At 45.1% G+C, this 24,955-nt stretch overlaps 2 protein-coding genes and 1 long non-coding RNA gene across 6 annotated transcripts; 1 reads left to right on the plus strand and 2 right to left on the minus strand.

Annotated features, from left to right (window-relative positions):
• Positions 1-2,816: 2,816 nt before the first annotated feature.
• On the minus strand, positions 2,817-6,653 carry NME2 (NME/NM23 nucleoside diphosphate kinase 2). Its single transcript, XM_005890261.3, has 4 exons — positions 6,528-6,653; positions 5,529-5,630; positions 3,843-3,955; positions 2,817-3,070 (listed from the first exon to the last, which is right to left on the minus strand). Exons 1-4 carry the CDS (start codon positions 6,651-6,653, stop codon positions 2,953-2,955), a joined length of 459 nt encoding a protein of 152 aa, XP_005890323.1. The 3' UTR covers positions 2,817-2,952.
• A 2-nt stretch (positions 6,654-6,655) lies between these two features.
• Positions 6,656-9,880, plus strand: LOC138992102 (uncharacterized). The gene is made up of 2 exons (XR_011467971.1): positions 6,656-7,034; positions 9,564-9,880. It is a non-coding gene; the product is annotated as an uncharacterized lncRNA (long non-coding RNA).
• Positions 9,881-12,753: 2,873 nt separating this feature from the next.
• On the minus strand, positions 12,754-23,940 carry NME1 (NME/NM23 nucleoside diphosphate kinase 1). 4 transcript variants are annotated; one of them, XM_005890266.3, is made up of 5 exons: positions 23,786-23,940; positions 17,124-17,253; positions 14,681-14,782; positions 13,533-13,645; positions 12,754-13,060 (listed from the first exon to the last, which is right to left on the minus strand). In XM_005890266.3, exons 2-5 carry the CDS (start codon positions 17,247-17,249, stop codon positions 12,943-12,945), a joined length of 459 nt encoding a protein of 152 aa, XP_005890328.1. In that variant the 5' UTR covers positions 17,250-17,253; positions 23,786-23,940; the 3' UTR covers positions 12,754-12,942. The 4 variants fall into 4 exon arrangements, with proteins under 4 accessions (XP_005890328.1, XP_014332027.1, XP_005890326.1 ...); XM_014476541.2 differs by having other exon boundaries at positions 23,776-23,873; XM_005890264.3 differs by having other exon boundaries at positions 23,718-23,856.
• Between the last annotated feature and the right edge of the window lie 1,015 nt (positions 23,941-24,955).

Raw genomic sequence — 24,955 nt, forward strand, 5'->3', positions numbered from 1 at the left:
TTTTTATACCAAGCTATTGATGTATTTAAAGAATACAAAGAATAGCAAGGAGAGATTAAAAAAAGCCTTCCTCAGTGATCAGTGCAAAGAAATAGAGGAAAACAATAGAATGGGAAAGACTAGAGATCTCATACAAAGATGGGCACAATAAAGGACAGAAATGGTATGGACCTAACAGAAGATATTAAGAAGAGGGGGCAAGAATACACAGAACTATATAAAAAAGATCTTCCTAACCCAGATAATCACAATGGTATGATCACTCACCTAGAGCCAGACATTTTGGAATGAAAAGTCAAATGGGCCTTAGGAAACATCACTACAAACAAAGCTAGTGGAGGTGATGGAATTCCAGTTGAGCTATTTCAAACCCTAAAATATGATGCTGTGAAAGTGCTGCACTCAAGATGCCAGCATATTTGGAAAACTCAGAAGTGGCCACGGGACTGGAAAAGGTCAGTTTTTCATTCCAATCCCAAAGAAAGGCAATGCCAAAGAATGCTCAAACTACCGCACAATTGCACTCAACTCACACGCTGCTGCTACTGCTAAGTTGCTTCAGTCGTGTCCGACTCTGCAGCCCCATGGACTGCAGCCCACCAGGTTCCTCGGTCCATGGGATTTTCTAGGCCAAAAGTACTGGAGTAGGGTGCCATTGCCTTCTCCACAACTCACACGCTAGTAAAGTAAGTAATGCTCAAAATTCGCCAAGCCAGGCTTTCAACCGTACGTGAACCATTTTAGAAAAGGCAGAGGAACCAGAGATCAAATTGCCAACATCCATTGGATTATCAAAAAAGCCAGAGAGTTCCAGAAAAACATCTACTTCTGCTTTATTGACTATGCCAAAGCCTTTGACTGTGTGGATCACCACAAACTGGAAGGTTCTTGAAGAGATGAGAATACCAGACCATCTGACCTTCCTCTTGAGAAATCTGTATGCAGGTCAGGAAGCAACAGTTAGAACTGCACATGGAACAGACTGGTTCTAAATAGGGAAAGGAGTATGTCAAGGCTGTATATTGTCACCCTGCTTATTTAACTTACATGCAGAGTACATCATGAGAAACGCTGGGCTGAATGAAGCACAAGCTGGAATCAAGATTCCCGGAAGAAATATCAATAACCTCAGATATGCAGAGGACACCACCCTTATGGCAGAAAGCGAAGAACTAAAGAGCCTCTTAATGACAGTGAAAGAGGAGAGTGAAAAAGTTGGCTTAAAGCTAAACATTGAAAAAACTAAGATCAAGGTATCTGGTCCCATCACTTCATGGCAAATAGATGGGGAAACAGTGACAGACTTCAAAACAGCTCCAAAATCACTGCAGATGGTGACTGCAGCCTGAAATTAAAAGACGCTTATTCCTTGGAAGAAAAGTTAGGACCAACCTAGACAGCATATTAAAAAACAGACATTACTTTGCCAACAAAGATCCTTCTAGTCAAGGCTATGGTTTTTCAGTAGTCGTGTATGGATGTGAGAGTTGGACTATAAAGAAAGCTGAGTGCCAAAGAATTGATGCTTTTGAACAGTGGTGTTGGAGAAGACTCTTAGGAGTCCCTTGGACTGTAAGGAGATCCAACACATCCATCCTAAAGGAAATCAGTGCTGAATATTCATTGGAAGGACTGATGTTGAAGCTGAAACTCCAATGCTTTGGCCGCCTGATGCAAAGAACTGACTTATTTGAAAAGACCCTGATGTTGGGAAAGATTGAAGGCAGGAGAAGGAGACAACAGGATTTTTAGATGGTTGGATGGCATCACTGACTCAACGGACATGAGTTTAAGTAAACTCCAGAAGTTGGTGAAGGTCAGGGAGGCCTGGCATGCTGCAGTCCATAGGGTCGCAAAGAGTCAGACACAACTGAGCAACTGAACTGAACTGATTGACGTATTTGTCATTGTCTTATAGTATAGCAGTGTGCACAAAAAACAATGTTGAGAGAATTCCCTGGTGGCATAGTGGTTAGCATTCTGGGCTTTCACTGCAGTGGCCTGGGTTCAATACCTGATTGGGGAACCAAGAATCCCACGGCAAAAGAAAAACCACACAATGTTAAGTCTTTTATGTGGAAGTGACATAAAAAGCTGTCACTGTTTTCCAAAAACAGCTATTCATAAAACCACATATTTCTATAATCTCATGTTTAAGGCAAAATCCAAATGATAATGATAGGTACTATTTGGTATCGTTTTACAACTTTGCCAATCCAGTAAAAATGAACCTTAAAAACAGACAATATGGATTTTGTAACCACTTAACTACTTTAGCCCAGGGAATAATCATGATAAATATCCCACCCTAGGGTAGAGAGTAAGAAGGGAGGTAGGATTGCAGGGACTATTTGTGTACCGGCCATGGGCCAGGCACTAGGTTAAACAGCTCTACATGCATTATTTCATTTAACCCTGCATTGTCTTGGTATCATCCTCATCTTACAGATATCCTTAGGTTTCCATTTTCCACTTCTTCAACTTGCCCAGTTTGCAGTCAATAAGAGTGTAACTCTGGACAGCTTGACTAGTCTGTTTCATCCTGCGAAGTTGCAACAATTTTTGTACAGAAATGTGCATGTCTGCATCCCGTGTTGGTTATCTCATTAGTGTCCTCAGATACACAGTCAGTGCCGCACTTGTCCTCTTCAGCCTCGCTGCTTTCCTTCTCGTCTGGAAGTATACTAGGTGCTGAGAAGGGTCAGGTGAGTTCTCCATAACAAGCAGAATTCATTCATTCTGGATAACACTACAATAGCCAGGGGACCAAGTCACTTCTTCCAGCTTAATAAGGAGTAATCACGGGAGGCTGTACGCAGTTTTTAAAGGCTTTATTGGTAAATATGCTTTAGGAAATAAACATCCATCCTACTGCTTCCATATCAGTGGAATGAAGAGCTGTGCCCAGGAACACAGGAAGTGGTGCCTGAAGGGACTGATGCTGACCACCTCTTATTCATATATCCAGTCAAAAGCACAAGGCTTGTATTCAATCAATTCTTCGGGCTTAAACCACAAGTTGATCTCTTTCTCAGCACTTTTTACTGAATCACTGCCATGAATGATGTTCCTAAGGAGAATAATTACTAGTTACCACATTTTAAAGTGCAAGAAAGTCTGTTTAATGGATGGAACAAAGAGCCACTAAAGATTTTTTCAGCCCGTTGCCCCTTGAAGCAGCTGATGACCCCAAATTATTTCCTCTTAAAAGCAACTGTAAAACTATAAAGGTACTTAACTCAAAAGCATCCCTTGGTTCAACTTTATTATGTTTCTATGTTTTCAAAACAGTGCTTGTACCCAAGATTGCCATGCCACCACAAAACATTCCTTCTCATATTTTAAAAAATACAGGAATATCTAGACCAAACCCCAAACTAGATATAAAATATTAACAGCCATTTCTGCTGTATTTTGTTACATTAGTTTGCAAAGCCCAACCAAAACATTCACACTTATTGAGACTCCCTTTATTTCATTTGAATCTCATAACTCCGTAAAATTTTTGTAATATTTTGTGTAAGTGAGAGAAGCAGAAAGACTAAAAGTGACACACCCTTGGACACAGTGCCACAGGGCAGAGCCAACACTTGAAACATTCCTTGCCCCACTCTTTGCACTTTCTGTTGTCACAAAGGACCTAATGGCAACTCCCTTGTGCAGTGTCTTGGGTTAAATTTTAAGTAGCCTAGAGAAGTAACTAAGAAAGCATTCATCCAATGATAATTACCACCTAATTTAAACGTTCAAGTTTTTCTAAAATTGTAATATGCTGAAAATATGTTTTAAACCCAAAGTAAGTGGCTTTGAGGAAAAGTGATTATAACGCCCCTTAAACTTACCTGCCAACTTGAATGCAGAAGTCACCACGAATGGTGCCCGGCTTAGAATCTGCTGGGTTGGTCTCCCCAAGCATCACTCGTCCTGTCTTCACTACATTCAGGCCCTCCCAGACCTTGACAGTAGGAAAAAGAAGTACATCAGTTCTGCCATCAGGACCACTGAAAACATTTACCTCTACCTAACAGCACACACTGATCATCACAAACACCATTTTCCAATAACGCAAGATACAATTCTATATATGGACATCACCAGATGGTCAATACCACAATCAGATTCTTTGCAGCCAAAGATGGAGCAACTCCATATAGTCAGCAAAAACAAGACCTGGGGCTGACTGTGGCTCAGACCATGAGCTCCTTATTGCAAAATTCAAGGTTAAATTGAAGAAAGTAGGGAAAACCACTAGGCCATTCAGATACTACCTAAATCAAATGCCTTACGATTATATAGTGGAGATGACAAATAGAATCAAGGAGTCAGATCTGGTAGGGAGAGTTCCTGAAGAACTGTGATCAGAGGTTCGTAACACTACAGGGGGCAGTGACCAAAACCATCCCAATGAAAAAGAAATGCAAGAAGGCAAACAACCAGTCTGAGGAAGCCTTACACATAGCTGAGAAAAGAAGTGAAAGGAAAGATGCACCCAACTGCATGCAGAGTTCTAGAGAACAGCAAGGAGAGATGAGAAGGCCTTCTTAAATGAACAGAGGAAAAAATGGAAAGACTAGAGATTTCTTTAAGAAAATTGGAGATACCAATTTTTCATGCAAGGATGAGCTACCTGATGCGAAGAGCCAATTCATTGAAAAAGACCCTGATTCTGGGAAAGACTGAGAGCAGGAGAAGGGGTGACAGAGGATGAGATGGTTGGATGGCATCCCCGACTCAATGGACATTTTGCACAAACTCCGTGAGATAGTGAAGGACGGGGAAGCCTGGTATGCTGCGTTCCATGGGGTTGCAGAGAGTTGAATGCAACTTCAACTGAACAACAGTAGCACACATCAGTCAGACCAATCAGTGACCTGATTATCAACCGGCCCCAGAATAGGGGCTGATATAAAATACCCAATACTCTATCCCAAGTGTATACAGAGAAAAGGTCTGCCCAACTTGACTTCCTAGTCTGACGGAAAAAGATTAACAAGACTGAAGAATTCTTGTGCAGTCACGAACTCTAAAAAAGTAATGACGAAAGGGTAAAAAAAAGTGACCAGACTAGAACGGGATCAGTGGGAAGGGCATCACAGAAGACTGGCCGAGCAAGACAAGGCACAAACTGACACGAAACGGGGAAGTGTATTCCAGGGAAAAGCAGAAAGAAGGTTACTGTCAGGGAACAGGAAGTAGGTCTTCTTTCTCAACAATTGTATTGACTCTGTATTATACCCCCCTGCTTCTATTCACTTCATTTCCAGTTGGACGTTAATGCCACATGAAGAAATAGACCACTTCATTTCTAGCATAGGATGAAAAGAACTTTCTGTTATGTCTGATTCTCACTTCCTTTTTCCTCCCAAGCTCCCAGTTGCTTTGTAAACTAACCACAAGCAGGCTGCATTTGTAAAACAAGGAATTTGGGTATCTGGAGATGATGTCTAAAAAGGGAAATGAAGACACTGAGCAAACCCAGTTACCTATCAGCTTTATTCTTCTACTTGGTGCCACCATGAGAAACTTACCATGGCCACAACTGGCCCTGAGTTCATGTACTTCACCAGGCCGGGAAAGAATGGGCGGTCTTTCAGGTCAATGTAGTGCTGCTTCAGGAGTTCCTCAGAGGCCTTAGCATTGAAGAGAAGGTACCAATTAGGAATTAAACTCCTCAGACCTCCTCCCTACCCCAGTAACTTGGTAGGTTCTCTAAAAGTCTGGTTATGTATTTAAGTTCACATTCATAAGACGTGTTTTTTTAAAATCCCATCCAAACCATGAAACTGACAGTTTATTAGCAGAAAGATTCTTCTGATCATGAACACACACTATCATGTCAATGACCTTGTAATACAGATGTTATAATCCTTAAAACAAGGTGGTTATTAAGTGTTGGCTGCAATCAAAGGAACTATTCCAAACAGAGGTCATATCAAATCCTCTGGCCCTTTCATAATGCCCTTTTAAACATTTCTGATGTTAACTGAAAGATCTCTTTACTGAGAAGCTTGGTTTAAAAATCAGTTCTTAGATATGTATCCCCTGAGGTCCAGATTTGTGCCCCAAATTTAATGTGGAAAATAAAGTTGTCCTATGCCAAAGGGAGCCTGCAGGGAAAGGGCAGAGGAAGGGAAGCCCCATCTAAAACCTCAATCATCTCAGAGTTGCAAAACTGAAGCACAAAAGGATTGCAGCCTCCATCCTGTGCCTGGGTGGACCCGCGTGGGCCCAGGACACAGGCCTTCTCCACTCCCTGCTGCCCTCCTGCGGCCTACAGCCCCATGGCAACCTGAGTCACTTTACCTCCACTTAACCTTCCAAGGGTGCCCGCCCACACCGCGCCGCCAGGGCCTGGGGAAGGGTCAGCGGGCCCCAGGCGCCCTGGAGAGGGAGGCTAAAGGAAGTTCTAGCGGGCCCTAGATCAGCCAGATTTTCCGACTCAGAAAAGGACGCGGATCGGCGCTGCGGGGAAGGAAAACCGCCCGTGACCATGCCGCAGCCGGGGGAAAGGGAGTGGGGCGCATCACCTGAAGGAACTTCATGGCCACAAGGCGGAATCCCTTCTGCTCGAAGCGCTTGATGATCTCGCCCACCAGGCCGCGCTGCACGCCGTCGGGCTTGATAGCAATAAAGGTGCGCTCCGCGTGGGCCATGGTCCTGTAGGCGGCAGGTGCAATCAGAAACCGGTGTCCGCGCCCACACAGGCCTCGAGGGGGTCTCAGACTCCGGCCGGGAGGCCACGTGGCGCCCGCGCCTGCCCGACCCAGCCCGCAGCCGCCCGCCGCTACGTGACTTTCTGGAAGCCAAGCCCTACCAGCACCCAGCCGCCGCCCCTCGGCCGTCCAGAGCTGCCGCGGAGGACACGCGGCCGAATCTTGGGATAAAGCCAGGCCTGCGGGACCCAGGGGACGCTTGCGGGACTCAGGGGACGCTTGCGGGACGCAGGAGACGCCTGCGGCCCGGGACCCGCTTGACGCGGCGCGAGGGAGGAGGTGCCCCAGAGCGAGAAAAGGAGCGGAGCCGCAGCCTTACCGGTAAGGGGGTGAGCGCGGGTGCGGGTAGCGATGACGGCCAAAGCCTAGACCTGAGCCGAGAGCTGAGCGACTGACTCGGCTGGGAGCCCGCGGAGGAGGGGCCGGCAGTAGCCACACCCCGGACGACCCGCCGCCCAACCCGCGAGGCCGGATGCGTTCGGAAGACTCTGACCAGCCCCGAGCTTAAGGAAGAAGCTGGCTAGGGCTTCAGGGGCAGGAAGTGATTTTTTTCGCTACCTGGATGATCCACTAGTAAAACTGCGCGCGTCCAATCCAACTCCTGTCTTCAGTATCTCGTAGCACTCAAATATCTCCAGGTCTTGCTGCTGCTACGAAGTCGCTTCAGACGTGTCCTACTCTGTGCGAGTCAGTACCATCTCCCCCCCGCCCCCATCCACCGAGTACCCAGAGCTGCTTTCTCTCCGCCCCGTCTAGCACAAGCCATTATCCTACGTGTGAAATCGGTTCCCCTTCCCTCCCTTCAAGCAAGTTGAGCCCTGCTTCAAGCCCTCCGCCTTCCAACGCGCCTCAACCTCACTTCTCCCCGCAAGGAGCCTCCGTCAGCATCCTCTTCAAACACCATCTGACCCTCCGCCCTGCTTTGATTATTGCCTCTGGCTGGAGGATGGCATCCAAGGCTAATTTAACAAAATGCCCTATGCCCTGCTCCTTCCTACCTGTCTCTCCACCAACCTTCCCAGCCCAGTTTAGGTGCCCTGATCCTGTTATGGAGTCCAAGCTCGCTCTGCTCACCACACGAAGGCCAAGAGAGGAGGTGTTGAGGCAAGAAAAACAGCTTTATTCAGAAAGCAGCTGACAGAGACGATGGCAGGCTAGCGCTTCAAAATAACCGTCATGGATGCCAGGTTTTTTTCCAGGTCAGAGAGAAAGAAGCAACGAGGAGCTAAAATCAAAAAACAGGCTAGAGAGGGAGAGGCGGCGGGGAAGTGAAGCGAAAGGGTCCTCAGTCTTGCAAAACATCAGCCTTTGGATGGGGTGTGTTAATCTCTATTCACAGGTGGGCAGGGACAAACTGTCTCGCCAAGAGCTGAACAAAGGCACTTTCCTGTCAAGCAGAGGGGCAGGGTCCTCCAGGGAGGCCGTTAAGTATGATTATAATAATACAGCAATGAAAATCAAGTCAAAGAAAGTTTTGAGCATGGAGTCAGAATCGGCTTCCTCCCTGCAACATTCCTTGGAGAAGGAAATGGCAACCCACTCCAGTACTCTTGCCTGGAAAATCCCATGGATGGAGGAGCTTGGTAGGCTACAGTCCATGGGGTCGTGAAGAGTCAGACAAGAGACTTAGCAGCAGTAGCAGCAGCTACAACAGCTGCAACATTCCCACCCTGAGATGATGGTCTCTTCTGCCCCAGCACTATTGTGTGGCCAGGATATACAGTTCAGTCTGAGACACACCCTTGATAAGATTCTAGATTCTGTCTCAGAAATCAGGCCTGTCATACATTTGCAGACAATCTCTATCTCCTCTCTGGCAAAACACTAGCTTTGGTGGTGACCAGCTTCCCCCCCTCCACCTCTCCTGCAGTGCTTACAGCCTGAGATGGGCAAACACACTCTCTGCTCAGGGTGGTGAGCTAACCATAGGGATTGCGTGTCACCACCCTAGTAGTCCTGGCACTGCACTGATAACCTGTGTTAGATGACTTGACAGTCCAGGCCTCCATTACACTTTGCTGGCTTTCCAAACTTCTAGTTGCAGAGCATTAAACCACAGTACATTGGCAGTCTTCATTCTGGAGCAGGAACACCCAGTGTTCCTTTGGGTGGGCCCCAATCTGCAGCACACTTTTATTTGAGTTTCCTTTCCAGAGTTATCAAATGTCAATTGTGCGAAAGAGTGGGAATTTCACAAATATTTCTCCGCGAAGCTGTTTGCCTCCTGGCCTGGTCACTAATACCACCTTGTGGTTATAGCCAGTAGCAGCCCTCTGCCTTTCAACTCTCCTTTTCTTCCTGGGAAGACTGGAGAAGGTATAAACAAAAAGAGAAGGGGGCAGGGCACAATCCTTAAAAGATAACACAGCCTTGAAAAAAACTGGATACAACAAAAACTAGTTAGAACTGACTAGGCCCAAAATGGTGGAAGATTCAACTTCCCTAGACCTTGAGCCTCATTATACTCTCATTGTAATGCACTGCTGCTGCTGCTAAGTCACTTCAGTCGTGTCCAACTCTGTGCGACCCCATAGACGGCAGCCCACCAGGTTCCCCCGTCCCTGGGATTCTCCAGGCAAGAACACTGGAGTGGGTTGCCATTTCCTTCTCCAATGCATGAAAGTGAAAAGGGAAAGTGAAGTCGCTCAGTCATGTCCGACTCTTCGCGACCCCATGGACTGCAGCCCAACAGGCTCCTCCATCCATGGGGTTTTCCAGGCAAGAGTACCGGAGTGGGGTGCCATCGCCTTCTCACTAGCATGCTAAATTGTTAGGGGAAGCACACTGATTGAAACCTTCCACCCTGGCCAGGCACCACAGTAACCATTTGCATACGTTGTTTTACAACAGGAGGTCCTAGTAAGGAACATGGAACTAATAAGCCTCCACCAACCAGAAGAGTTTGGGAAAGGTCAAAAGGAGACACCACAGGTCCGACCACCTCCCAAAATCCTTCTCTCTAGCATCCATCTTGGCTGAACAAGGAGTGCACCAGCAGGAAGGACTCTGAGTCAGAATGATTGGCTAAAGACAACCCAGAAACTAATCCCATCACCATAAAACCTGAGACTGCAAGCCACATGGCAGAGCAGTTCTCCTGGGTTTCCTTACCCAACTGCTCTCCACCCGGGTGCCCTTTCCCAATAAAATCTCTTGCTTTGTCAGCACGTGTGTCTCCTTGGACAATTCATTTCCGAGTGTTAGACAAGAGCCCAGTTCGGGCCCTGGAAGAGGTCCCCCTTCCTGCAACAAATGACACAAACACAGGCATCAAGTTCCAAGGCCAAGACTGAACGGCCAAAAAGCGGGCAGTGGCCCAAATCATGGCAATCCCCACCCCTTCTCCAAAGTGATTAGAATATTCCTTCTACTCTTTAGCCTATGGAAATACCCAGCCCATAAAAACTAACCACCCCACATCTCAGGGATACTTTGCCTCCTAAGACAGACTACCTATGGAATTGTAACCAACCAGGCCCCTGTGGGGCCTTCTGGGACAGACCTTCCCCCAGAATCCTCTGCTTTAGCTCCTCTCTGAAGTACTGAGATAATAGTACCTGATGCACATTTCCTGAGTAGTTTTACAGATGTGAAAGCCCCCACTAAATGGAAGATACCTAACTATTTGATGACCAAGGACACATAGCCCCCAGGTCTCCTAGAGCCTAAGGATTATGTTAACTCCAGTGACACCACCCTGTTACCTCACAATCAACCAATTAGAGAATTGTGCACAAGCTGATCACACACCCTACAATCCCACTCCCTCACCTGACCTTTAAAAATGCTTTGCTGAAACCTTTTGAGAAATGGGGCTGGGGGTGGGGAGGGGTTCAGGGGCATGAGCCACCCATCTGCTCGCATGGCCCTGCAGTAAGTCTTTCTCTGCTCCAAACTCCAACATTTAGGTATTGTTTGGCCTAATTGTGCATCAGGCACATGAACACAAGTTCAGTAACAGAATGTGTCCCTCTCTCAGTAAAACTGCTTTCACTTTACTATGCTTGCTCTTAAATTCTTTCCTGCACGAAGCCAAGGACCTTCACTTGGTGGCCCATCCCAAGACCTAGGACAAGACCATCCTCTTGTGCCCCATTTTCCTGCAACATATTTATGAAAGAAGAGGAAGAAAGTGGTCTCGTTGTAGCCACGCGTTCCAGGAAATAAACTCATCCAGGACAATGCAGATAGTGGAGTGCAGTTTATTACACCGGCAGGCCCAAGGCAGTCTCTTCTTAGTCAAGGACTCCGACCCGTTTTTGTGAAAACCTTATATACCCTAAGTGTACGTGCCCAAACCCATCTCCCCAAATTTCCTGAAACTAGCCTGAACAAAGGAAAAGAAAGATACAATCAAAGCTAACCCATGATTCATATGCCTTCAACCTAAGTAGTTAACAGTGGACAATTATCAATAGGCCTGTGGTCATACCCCAATAAGCATAATAGAATTTATGATTCTATTTGGTTACACAGATAATTAGGGTATTCTTTCAGGCTATGGAGAGTCTAGGTACAAACCCTGGGGCTCTTCCATCCGAGGGTCTGGTTTTCCAGTTGGTATGTCATTTCCATAGATACTGGGCATATAGCTCAAAGTCCAGAGTCCGGCCCAAGATGGAGTCCTGCTTTCAAGATGGGGCCTGTTCTGTTTCCTCCTTCATTCTCTACCTCCCCACTTTTCCTTTGATATAAAAAACCCCACTTAGTTCTCAGGGAAGAGCCCTCTTGCCTGCCCACTGGTACCCTTCACAAGCATCCTATATTAATAAATCTACTTCTTACCTTTGTCTCTTGCTGAATTCCTTCTGTGCTGAGATATAAAGAACCTGAGCTTCATTAAGTCCTAAGATGAGGTATGCAGTTTCACAACCCTCCTGTCTTACTACACATATATTCATTCCCCCAAAGTCCTGGTACTCTCTCTCGCCCCCCACCCATCCCACCATTCTTTGTATGAAACAGAAATACATCTAGTCCTCAGCTGCTCTAAAAGAAGGTGGCCCCCAATGGAATAAATCCTTTCACAATGTATATTGTTTGTATACTTATATCCAATCATGTTGTACACTAAATATCTTACAATTTTGTCAATTATACCTCAGTAAAACTGATGAGGGGCAGGGGCAGAATCCAAGCAGGTATGGCTCATAGAGGTGATGATAGTCATAAAACTCTAATCCTTGAGGTGGTCCAGGGACTCAGTCCCCTCCATCCAATCCAAGACAGATGTTACCACCCCTATATCCAGCTTCTAGCAAGTTGGGAAGTAGGATTACCTCTTCTTTTGCAAAGTACAACCTTAAATTTACCATCTTCACTTTTTCACATCTCTTTGGCCAGAACTTGATCCTGTGGCTCTATCTACCTGCAAGCTAATAAAATCAGGCTAATATAATCATAGCTTCCCATAGTTACCATTCCCTCCCTCCCTCCCTCTCTCTTTCTTGTGGTGAGAACACAGATCTACCCAATCTAGCAAATTTGAAGTATACAGTACAGTATTGTTAATTGCAATCACAGTGATCAACATTAGATTTCATTTGAACTTATAAATAAATACATTTCCATCTTGTCTCTGTTAAAGCAACCAAATCAATATCCTAACAAATCAAAACTCTTTACAAAATAACTCCTGCATCTTTTAAGGTCATCTCAGAAATCCAGGCCCACTATCTACATAACTTTTCTATTTTGGAGTAGTTACAACTTCTCACACTCGCCCAAACACTGAATCCCTGAGAGCTTCTCAAGAGCAAGAAAGATAATAATATCTTTTATTTCCAGGGAATCCTTGATGTATATAGTACAGTTTGGGCAACCAAGCAGATCCCTGGCAGATAGCTGTTGACTGGCTGAGTGCCAAGAATGGACGGAACGCAGGGAAAGAGGGACAGGCAAAAAATATGTGTTTATGTATGATCTCTCAGGCCAATATAAATAATTTATATTGTATTTATACTCTATTAGATTAGCCAAGTACCTAAAAAAAGAAAATAATACAAAGCAATACAACAAAACAAAAGTAACTCAATGACTCTTTCCTTGAGATGAACATTTTAATCTGATGATAGCATTTAATACTGTACATGGAGCACCCACAGCTCCAAGAGTTTCCCTCCAAATGAAAAGCAAGTTCTCAGAAATAACCAGGTTTGCAATGGCCTGGTCCTTGCCTGCGGGAAGGAAGGAAACTAGCATGGGACCAGCACTGTGGTCTGCTTCCAAGTCACTCGTAGATCCAGTTCTGAGCACAGCTCTTGTAATTCACCAGTTCCTCAGGGCGAAACCACAAGGCAATCTCCTTCTCTGCACTCTCCACGGAATCACTGCCATGGATAATGTTCCTGGATGGGGAAAGAGATGGCCAAAACCAGGATTAAACTGCCCAGAAGCTCCCTTCATTCCCATTGCCAGAAAGCCTATAGCCACAGAGCAGGATAAAAAACAAAGCTCCATGTACATTATTCCTTGTCAAAAGAAGAAACCTATAGTTGCCATCAAAGTAAGGATAAAGAATTCCCTCCACACATCCAGCCCTCTGATGTTCAGCCTATCTGAACACTAATGCAGGCAGTGGGAGCCTTCAGGAAGGTTCTACCCTCACAGCAGAGCGCAACCACTTTGACGATGATGACCAAAGGCAGAGGGCCTACAAAGCCAAGCTAAGAAAAGCCAAATTAAGAAAGAGGGAAACAATAAACTCTGATTATAAATGGATCTGTATATGGCATCATGTCTACCCTCAGCTGCAGAAAACCACATTCTTACTGCACCTAACTTGGATTTTAGAAAACAGTAAAATGCAACAACCCCTACCTGCCAACTTGGATGCAAAAGTCTCCACGGATGGTCCCAGGCTTGGAGTCCGCAGGGTTAGTCTCCCCAAGCATCACTCGACCTGTCTTCACAACATTCAGTCCCTCCCAGACCTCCAAGGACAAAAGAAGATATGGTTAAGGAAAAAAATCAATCTCAGCAGAAAATCTGAAAACTATTAACTCAAAAAGAAAATAAAAGGCTCTCATAAAATGGCATTCATTCATTGAACAAGTATTTATGGGGCATCTAAGTGTTCCAGCACTGGGAAAATTGGTCTTCCTGCACTCCTCTTGCTTTTCTACTATCTGTCTTGACACAGCAGCCAGAGTGGCCTTTTTAAAACACCAAGTGTAAAAAACTCCTACAGCCTCCCAGCAGTCATGAAGTACAGGGCCAAGACAGCCCCACATAATCTGGCCTCTGCCTCTGCCACTGAATTAATCTCACCCAACCTTCCCTTTCACCCACCAGGTTTCATCTATTCCTAACGTCCTTCTGTACTTCAAAAAGTTCCCCACCCTAGGTTCTTTGCACATGCTATTTTCTTGGTTGGGAATGCTCTTCACTGTAAATCTGTGTGTAGCCGGCTCCTTCTCATGCAGATCTCAGTTTGAAAATCATGTTTCTTGACCACTCAATCTAATGTGGTCACTTCCTATTACGTCATCTTATTTCATTTCTGTGCATCATTAATCATTAGCTGATATGCATGATTTTTGGTTTCTATATTATCTGCCCATCCTCCCTTTTCAGAATATGTAGGCAAGGAAAGCTATGAAAACAGTTACCTATTTTTGTCTCATTCATGATTATATCCCCAGTGTCTAAAAAAAAGCCTGGCACAAAGATGACAACCAATACATACTCAGAGAAGAATTACTACAATAAGACACAGTCTCTCTACCCTCCAGGAGCTTACAGTCAGGCATATCTCTCCTGATGTCTCCCAGATATGAGTCTTCAGCTCACCAAGCAAATGTATTTTGCCTTTGGTGAGTCAGAAAACTCATACCCTAATTGTCCAATGCCCCAGGCTCAGCATCCTTGCATCAATGAAGACCTGCCATTAGGAGCAGGAATCACAACATTCACTCTTTGCTCCCAACTGAGCCATTTGTATCAACATCCCAAACATGTACACTCACCATGGCAACCACTGGCCCTGAGTGCATGTATTTCACCAGGCCAGCAAAGAATGGACGGTCCTTCAGGTCAATATAGTGCTCCTTGAGAAGGTCTTCAGAAGCCTAGCCCATGAGATAGAGAAAGAAATTTCATCCCCAAACTATTTAAGAACCAGCAATTTAGTTATTTTCCACTCACCCATCTGGCCATTTAAAACGTGAGCTCTCAGCTCACTTGTTCTATTACAATCTAATTCCCTCAACTTACCAAAAGGAAGGAGAGACAGGGACTCTAAGTGCTTCAGCTTTGTACCAGCTTTCCCCTATTGCCCTTGACTGATCAGTATAAAATTACAGAACATTAGAACTGAATCCAGCCATGGCATTTTAGACAGCAAAACTAACAATACAATGAATTTCCATTCCCAAACAATCCTCAACTAAAATCTTAGAGGGAGGTGGTCTCAGCATTGGATGAAAAGCAAATTGAACCAGGCCATTTCTCATCATATTTAAAAAATACCAAAGGCCCAGTGCAGTGACCATGCAATTTCCACAGGTATTGCAAACCACCCAAAAGCGCATGCCATCTAACAATAAGTCATTTTACTAAAGAATAAATCTTTCACGTTGCAAGGCTGGTATCTGGGAACAAATCAGACTAGTTATAGAGAGCAAACCATCTGCTTAGCAATGCCAACTCGACTCACCTGTGTTTCCTCTTTGCTACCACTTACATGCTCCTCAAGGGTCTAATGAGATCCCTTAGTTTTCCCAGTTCTGTAGTACTGCTTCGTACAGAATGCTGCACACTTCAGCGATACACAAATGTGGGGATTTGCTGCCAAAAAGCACATCCTGAACATGCTATCGTTCAGCCCCGTTCGTCGTCTCTTGCCAAAGTGAAATTGCACAGCCACATCATCTCCCCGTTAGTATTCATCCTGACCCATCCCTTCAATCCATATGGGAGACTTGCAGTGATTGTCTCCTGATGACCTTCCCTTACCAACATTCTTTTAATTCTATTCATTGGTGCTGGCTTTTTTTGTGTGTGGTGGGCGGGGAGGGGTGGCGGGGGTGGGGGGGGCGGGGGGCAGGTGGGAGGGAACTCAAGTTTTCCTTCACATCAGATTTAAATAACCCTGTAGGCTCATGGCAGTTTTCCCCCTTCCCATTCTTCACCAAGTCCAAGCCCTTGATAGGAAACAGTGTAAAGGACAAAATGCATGCGCTTACGGGTCAGAGAGCCCTGAGTTAAAATCCTAGCTACATCACCGGCTGGGTAATCACACATTACTTAAACTCTCCAAGCCTCAGTTAGCTTTCTTATCGTTAACAACCACGGGAATAGAAATAAATACTTCTCTGGGCTGTCATGAGAGCTTGTGAGAAAACACAAGTGCCCAACACATGGTAAATATCTGATCAATACTACTTTGATTTCACTTTACCTTCAAAACCTAATTCAACATACAAACTCTCTGGAAAGCACTGCTAGTCCAATACCTGGTTCTAACCATTCTATCATGCTATCCCCTCAGCATTAACATCAGTCTGCTCCCTTTTATATTAACACACTCTTTCTAAAACATCACATAGGAACTATAGTGCAAATCAAACTAAATTTAAAATGCACCAGACGGGCAATTCCCTGGCAGCCCAGTGGCTAGAATTCAATGCTTTTACTGCCAGGGCTGAGGTTCGTTCCCTGGTCACGGAACTAAGATCCCACAGGCCATGCAGCACAGCTAAAAAATGAAATGCACTGGAAAAGTCCGAAGTTGACTCTTTTTCTCTGATTCATTCACTAAAGTTGACTCTTAATAGGGAAAAAAAAGATGATTCCCTAATGTATTTGCTTTGAGAATTTAAGTTCTTATTTCCCAGGTCTGTTTGAAGAAGGGTTCTTGGCCAATCAGTTCTTTGGAGTTTTTGAAATATTGCTTTGCAGGTATCTTGCAAGGGTGTCTGCTCTCTGTTGTTTCAGGTGGGCCCCCCCAAGGGCACAGCCACAACTTTCCCCTATATGCCCGGATAGCACCTAATACATGCTAGACGCTAGGCAGGTGGTAAACAATGATAAAAAGACTTCCTTGCTGAAAAACAATTTGCCTCAAATGGTGGGGGGTGGGGGCAAAGGTGAGGGTTGGGGAGTCTCTAAAATGATCTGCTCAGGAAGCTCAAGATCAGCACCTCAAACAGGCCCAGGGCTTTGAGTCAGAAATCACTGTGCTACAGTAATATGTGGAACTCTGCACTGCCAAGAGAAAAGGGAGGCTACTTCTGAAAGTCCTGAATAACTCGCGTGGTTCCAGGACTCAGTGGAGAGGCCACCGTTTCAGGACATTTATTCACCCTAAATGGAGAAGTCCAAAATGATGTGAAGGGAGACAGAGGCTGACCGACGGTGTTCCCCTATTTCTATGAAGTAATAGAAACAGCAAGAATGAAGTCCACTTACCCGCATGAATTTCATGGCAACAAGACGGAATCCCTTTTGCTCAAAACGCTTGATTATTTCTCCCATGAGGCCTCGCTGGACTCCATCGGGCTTGATGGCAATGAAGGTGCGCTCGCTGTTGGCCATGGTCCTGGGGATAGGCAGGTGGAGGGATGAAGCAACCAACACTGAATATCCTGCCTACATCATTATCCTTCTCAAGCAGATTATCCCATAAAGCTGCTTTAAATCTGTGACATCAATTCTAGGACTCTCTAATTCCACCTCAGTCCCCCATCTATGAATTAATATCCCAGAGTGGGGAAGGGTCAAAAAGCCGGGGTTATGTGCTATTTTATTTAATAAGCTTCTGTTAAGTCATATCAAGAGGATGTGACTGCCAGTTCACCCTCAATCTGGACCCAGGCGATCAGAGGCTCCTCACTCCCTCCCCGGTCCTTGGAATATACACTCTGTACACTGTTCCCATAGCAGGAGCCATTCAAGGATGCAGCTTTGAGAGAGGTAAGGTGTTATTGAAACTATCTACACAGAACATGTGACTGAACCCAGTTAAGGCCTCTATATAACCTTTAAGATTCTGGTGGGTGGGTACAATGCAGTCAGCCAAGATAAGCCTCATGTGTTATGTTCCCTGTCTTATTAAAACTGCTACCTTCCAACCTAGAGTGGTCTGCTTCTTTGGACTCTCCTTGCCCTCTATGTACAGGGCCAATTTGTGAACTAACAATTGGTGAGCCAGCCAAGAGACTGAAGAAATGGGCCTTGAGAAAGGAGCATCCCTAGAGGAACTCCAAGCTGAACATCTACCTCTATGTGGGGAAGGTGGCCTGTATGTCTGATGCCTGTGGACCACTACAGGAGAACAGGGATGCCCCGAAAAACTCTGGCTACTTTAACATGTTTGTTAGAGAAACTACACAGGCAACAAAGATGAGAAATGAGTGGCCACCACAGTGGGCAAGCCACTGGCCACAGACGCACTAGAGGCTGAAGCCTGAGTTAGCTGGAAGAGCTGAAGTTAGAGAAGAACATGCAGGTGTCCACTGCTCTGCCAGCTGAGAGACAAGGTATAAGTTGGAGACCTGAGCTTTTATGTAGCAAAGCTAGGAGAGCACAAGCTGCTGCAGATTAATGTCCAAGTGCTGTGACAAAGCCTGATTAGGACACTGAGAGACAGAATCCTTGGGAAAGTGAGAAGCACTAAGGGGAGGACGTCGTGGTGATTGACAATGAAACAGATGAAGCCCTCGACGCTGTCCAGCCCCTAATACAAAGAAAAATTTTCATCAGTAATTACTCTAGACTTATGGTAATAGAGAAATACACCCCAAAACTTCTAAGAGAAAACTTCCATTCTTTCTCTGTCTCTTGAAATTGTAAATCTTACCATGTGTTTGAAATGTAAATATCACAGGAGATAATTAAAACATTGCCCATAGATTGAAGAAAAAGGGTGCGGAGGGGTGTGAAAACAGCTTGCTATAGGACCGCCCTCCCACAAAATCTAGTCTTCAGCGTCCATCAAAGGCAAGTACAAAAAAAACTGTTTTGGCCATGCTGCGAGGCTTGAGTGATCTTAGTTCTCCAACCAGAGATTGAACTCATGGCCCCTGCAGTGGAAGCATGGAGTCCTGATCACTGCGCCACCAGGAAATTCCCAAATTTTTAAAGTCTTCTCTACAAATATTAGTAAAAGGCTTTAGCCATGTAAGTGGATACCTGATTCATGGCTAAAGTTTTGGAGAGACAGCTATGGATTCTTTGTTTGTGTCTATCTGTATTTCATATGTCTATGGATGTATGTTATAAATATAGGTGATATTTTTCTATCTCCACAGTTGTCAAAATCAATTTGTAGAAAAGCTCTATTTAGTTGGCCTAAAGAAAAATAAGCTTTGATATCAGTAGTGTACTTATGAAAGCTAAACAACTGTCTTTCATGTGCTCAAAGGACAAAGGTTTGCTGGACTACTGGTCTGTTCCTTACGGGACTGTGAGAGGCTTTTATTACCTTTTGAGTAACCTGCCTAGAAAAAGATTCTGTGTTTTATCAAAATTTCTTGTGCTTCATGTTATCTTTCTCAGGTCTTTGATTCACAAAATATTTTTTTGTATTTGCCTTTGATGAAAGCTGAGGACTAGATTTTGTGTGAGGGCGGTCCTATAGCAGACTGTTTTCACACCCCTCCCCACCCTCTTTCTTCAATCTGTGGGCAACGTTTTAGTTATCTCCTGTGATATTTACATTTCAAACACATGGTAAGTTTACAATTTCAAGAGAGAAAGAATGAAAGTTTTCTCTTAGGAGTTTTGGGGGTGTATTTCTCTATGAGTCTTCTCTATTAAAAGGGCTAAGTTTGGGGTTTTTTTTTTATCAATTATGTAACTTTCTGTATTTGCCTTTGGAGTCTTTGTAACTTAAGTTAAATAGAAAACTATTAATTCACAGTGACCTTAGATCCTATTTAATCGTGTTTTAAAACCTTTTGGTATTTTTGATAAGCTCTCCAAAAATCTATTCGTAAATAAAGTTTTGTTGACCTAGAACTAACTCTGGGATTTTCCAGAGAACCTCTACTGCTACTACTGCTGCTAAGTCACTTCAGTCGTGTCTGATTCTGTGAGACCCCATAGACGGCAGCCCACCAGGCTCCACCGTCCCTGGGATTCTCCAGGCAAGAACACTGGAGTGGGTTGCCATTTCCTTCTCCAATGCAGGAAAGTGAAAAGGGAAAGTGAAGTCGCTCAGTCGTATCCGACTCTTCGCGACCCCATGGACTACAGCCCACCAGGCCCTCCGTCCATGGGATTTTCCAGGCAAGAGTACTGGAGTGGGGTGCCACTGCCTTCTCCGAGAGAACCTCTAGAACAATTCAAAAGATATATTTTCTTTCCTTATAAAAGAGAGATATTAAACTAATTAGCCTGTTTAATATATTAAATTATATGGGAAGCATTATCAAATAAGAAGTGATGTTAAACTTTCTTTGGGGTATATTTGTATGAGATTTCTAAAAATCTGCTATGTCTTAGTATAATGTTATCAACTATAATTTTTAAATGTGTATCCAAAAAAATCACATTTCCTTGTCAACTGAATTATAATGAACTCTCATAAGATCTTTAGCTATAGTCATTTAAAAGGTTTTTTTTGTCATTTACAGTCATTGATTTACTCTGATGATTTGCAAAACTGTTCCTGCAAGTGTTTCATCTTGGACTTCCCTTGTGGTCCAGTGGTGAGGAATCCGCCTGCCAGTGTAGGGCACACAGGTTCGATCCCTGGTCCAGGATTCCACATGCTACAGGCAACTGAGCCTGCACACCACAACTAAGCCTGTGCTTAGATCCCACGAGTCACAACTACTGAGCCCAAGTGCCGCAACCAGCCTGCATACCCTAGAGCCTACAGAAGGCACTGCAACACAAAGCTCAGCACCGCAACTAGAACAGCCTCCGCTCACTGCAGCTAGAGAAAGCCTGCTCACAGAAATGAAGACCTGGTACAGCGAAAAAGAAATTATTTTTTTTAAATGTGCTTCATCTTCAAGGAGATTTATGGAAAACTTTTTACAAGCATAAGTTACTGATAACTAAGATCAATTTGCCTTCACGTGAGAGGGGCAGTACTGGACATTTCAAGGACTGCCCCGCGGCTACCTGCACAACCCCACATGCTTGGGTGATAGCCCAAGACCTGTCCCTGTTTCCTTTCCCCACTCTGATAAAAACAGGTCCATTACATCAATGATTTGATACTGTGAACATGTGACGACTTGCCCCTGCTGTAGGACACTCTGCAGGCTTTGTCGGAACATCCATGAGGGAGAAGGTGGGCAGTACATTCACAGAAAATTCAAGGCCCAGACACCTAGGTAAAGTTTTTGGCAGTCCTTTGGTCAGATAAATTGTCCCAGAAGTTGTCACTGATAAGGTACAAGCTTATCCAAGCCCTAAGAATGTGAAACAGGTGCAAGCCTTTGTAGGAATTTGGAGGTTTTGGAGGACTTTTATTCCCCGCCTGGCACAGTGCCTCCATCCCTTGTATCACCTGGTAAAGACAAGGCATACGTGCGACTGGGGATTACAGCAGCAGTCTTATTAGAGCAGCAGATTATTTTGCCTTTGAGATGGCAAAAAATACTAGTGAAGCAAATTAAAGCTCTGGGCACTTCCCAAGCTGGGCTCCCATTTGAGTTAGACGCACCTATTACCCCGGAAGCTCTGAGTTGGGCACTGTGGTAGAGAAGGAGAGTTCCCCTAGGATTTTGGTTCCGGCTCTGGAAGAGGGCAGAAACCCAATACACCCCACAGAACAGCAGCTTCTAGCACTGTACACAATGCTCCTCTGGGCAGAGCTTCTCACAAAGGAAGAGCACATCATGGAAAGAACTTCCCTTCCTTTGAAGGGGTTGTTAAGAATAAGTTCCATCTACCCACCTCTGCCATGGCTCAAACCCTCACAATGACTAAATGACCTGTCCATTTGTAGCAGATGAGCACCCTACCACCAGTCCACTGTCTCTAGAAATGTGGGTGCTCCTAGGCCCTATCCCTGGAGGAGGAAATGGCAACCCACTTCAGTATTCTTGCCTGGAGAATCCCATGGACAGAGCCACCATCTTGGTCCCCTCCATTGGCCTGGAGGACATTAAAACATACAGACAGGCCCTTACTCAGTTCATCCAGCAAGTCTTAAATGACAGTGTGCAAAGCCTGTCTTAACCGAACACTAAAATAATCTTCAATGAGAAAAGCTGTCCTCTAAAACAGAATAGCCTTGGACATTATTACTGCCTCATAAGGGGACTTAGTAAATCAATGGTTCAAATTATGGGGCTCTTGATGGAGACAACTGTTATTTATTTTGAGAATCATCTTAATCTGTCTTTTCTCTTGCATGTGCCTTTATATTGTTGCTGTGGCATCTGCCTCCACTGCAGTCAGATAGCTGCCAAACAAGCCACCTCCATGTGGCAGAACCACTTGCTGACTTCTCAGGGCACACTTCTGACCCTGCAGAAGGAGAGGGGGTGAGATTGTAAGGGCTGGTCACAAGGGATGGAGTATTGGAGGAGGTTTTGACCATCAGTTGACACTCCGGCTGATCCCAGCAATTGCAAGCTCCTCACCCCTGCCCCTGTCCTTGGGATTTACACTCTCCCTACTGTCCTCACATTAGGGGCTGTTCCAAGGACAGCAGCCTTGAGAGAGTAAGGGGTTGTTCAGACCATCTGAACTGAACCACGTGACTGTACCTAGTTAAGGCCTCTATATATAATTTTAAAATTCTGGTGGACAAGAACAGAGATCTACTCATCTTGCAACCACCCAAGATAGGCCTCAAACTCTGTTGCTCATTACACCTGCCATATACCAATCTGAGTGCTTGGCCTTTTTTTTGTCTTCCTTTCCTTCTGTGTACAGGAGCCAGTTTTCAAACACAGTATTGTGTACCCAATACTGTGGCAGAACTAAGGCAGCAGATTTTTAAAAAAGACACTATCTTTCTTAACTATCCAGATGAGGGAAACCACAGTGATAATGTAAAGGGCAGTCTGAAATGTGGTTTGACCTACTGCCACAGTCGTGGTTTTAGACCTGGAAGGGGTATTAGAGATTCTTTCATTACAATCTCCTTTTACAAACGAGGAAACAGATTCAGAGCACCAAAATCCAGATCACCTAACCCTATGCAACTTATGCTATGTCATGAGACATAAAGCATATTCTCACTAACCAATAAATGGTGGATTGTGGGAGCACTAAAACCATGAGTAATATCTGACATGGGACATCATGCTGGAAGGAAGTCTAGAAAGAACCGATTCTAGACTTTTCCTTTTACAGAGAAGACTGGGCTCAGAAACTGATTCTTCTCCACAAGACGAGAAAGGAGTCCTCTTATCTTGAAAGACAATCCCTCTGGCTAGCAGGACCACTTTCTGGCTCTCTCTTCCTGTACTTTAGTTACCTCTTATTACAGCACTGTAACAATATATTTGAATTTTCTGTTTATCTGTCTTTCCACTGGCCCGCTGCATCTATACAGGGATGGTTTACTTCTGTGTCTGTCCTGCTACCTAGCCACAGGGCGTAGCACTCAGTAAGAGCAAAGAAAATCTCTTAAATGATAATCACCCTGCACCTCCAAGAAAAAGAGACAAAGCCCCCAAACTGGTGAAGAACTCCTAATGGAAGCTTAAAATAAGCACCGATTCCCCGGGAGAAAATGGGACTAAAGAGCCACACACAGTCCCTATCAGTGTCCCCCGCGTATACCTGCGACACAGCTGTCGTTCATTCTGTCTGTATGTGTAGGGTACTCGCTCAGTCGTGTCCCACTCTTTGCGACCCTGTGGATTTAACCCGCCAGGCTCCCGTCCATGGGATTTTCCAGGCAAGAGTACTAGAGTGAGTCATTTATTGCTGCCCAGAAACAAGACACAACCCCTACAGTCGCGGAAAGGCAGCCACCGACAAAGGTAAGTCCACGTGGCGTGGGACGAGAGCTGACAGGTTTGGACCAGTCGTCAGGCGATTCCCCCCCATCCGATCCCCCGGCCACCTCTCTGACAGAACAAGTCCCACCTCTTCACCTCCTCCTTCCCAGACTCCACTCGTTTCCCTTTCCTCTCAGGAGCCCGACCTCTTCTTACCAACCCTCCTGCTTCCTGGGCTTCAACACCGTCTGCGGCCGCCAGCACCGGAAACGCGCCCCGGCTCCTCCAGTTTCCCGGTACCTACCCGCGCGGAACGCTTCTGCCTAGATCGGTTGCAGGAGGGTCCGTTTTGCTGAACACCGCTCGCCTACGCTTCCTCCTGACAGTCCGGCGTCATTCTAGGGAACAGCAGCTGATCTTGTTTTTCCCTGCTCTTCCGGCAAGCTACCTTCCGCCATTTTAAAAGCTTTATTTCTTTGGTTAAGATTCTGTGCCTCAACTTTCTTTTTCTCGACCAAATTGGCTCCCGAGAGGTGGCGCTCACGCAAAGTCTGAAGAGCTTCTGACCTAGAAGTAGACCGTAGCCCTCCTTTTACATTCACTCTTTATTTCCAGCCTGCCAAGCAAATTTACTTATCCAAGTACCGTCTGTGTACCAGGCGCTATTTCAGGGTCTGGGGTATGACAATAAGTTTTCTTGAAGCTGGCGATGGGATTGAGAATGGGGATAAACTAATGAGCAAATTCGTATGCAATGTATTATGTAAATGCTGTTTTAAAAAGCAGGATTGAGGGGAAGGTAGAGAAGTAAACTAAACGCTCAAGGAGGGACTTCCCTGGTGGCACAGTGGATAAGAATCTGCCTGCCAATGCAGGGGACACAGGTTCGATTCCTGGTTCAGGAAGATTTCCCCATGCCAGGAGCAACTAAGACCTGTGACCCACATCTGTGGGGCCCGCCCACCGCAACTACTGAAGCCCATCCACACAGCTAGAGGCCAATGTTCCACAATAAGAGAAGCCACCATGATGAGAAGCCAGGGCACCACAGCTAGAGAGTAGTTCCCCTTGGTGGAACTGCAGAAAACCCAGGCAAAGCGACAAAGACCCAGCACAGCCAAAACTTATTATTTTTAAGTAGCATGGAAGAGGTCAGGTTTCTGAAACACATACATACAAGCACACACATACACAGAACATCCTAGGAAGATCTGGTAGAACATTTAAATCCAAAAGACATAGACAACTAAAAGTTTCCCAGTAGAAGGCCTTTATTTAAAAACAGAATTCTGAAGATATTTTTATCAAGCCAGCTTTATAATTTAGCTTCATGTAGGATAAAAGAGTTTCCTCGTTTTTAGGGCATGGTTTTCTTTAATTTCCAAT

This window comes from Bos mutus, chromosome 19, assembly GCF_027580195.1.
Source record: "Bos mutus isolate GX-2022 chromosome 19, NWIPB_WYAK_1.1, whole genome shotgun sequence".
Classification (NCBI taxonomy): domain Eukaryota; kingdom Metazoa; phylum Chordata; class Mammalia; order Artiodactyla; family Bovidae; genus Bos; species Bos mutus.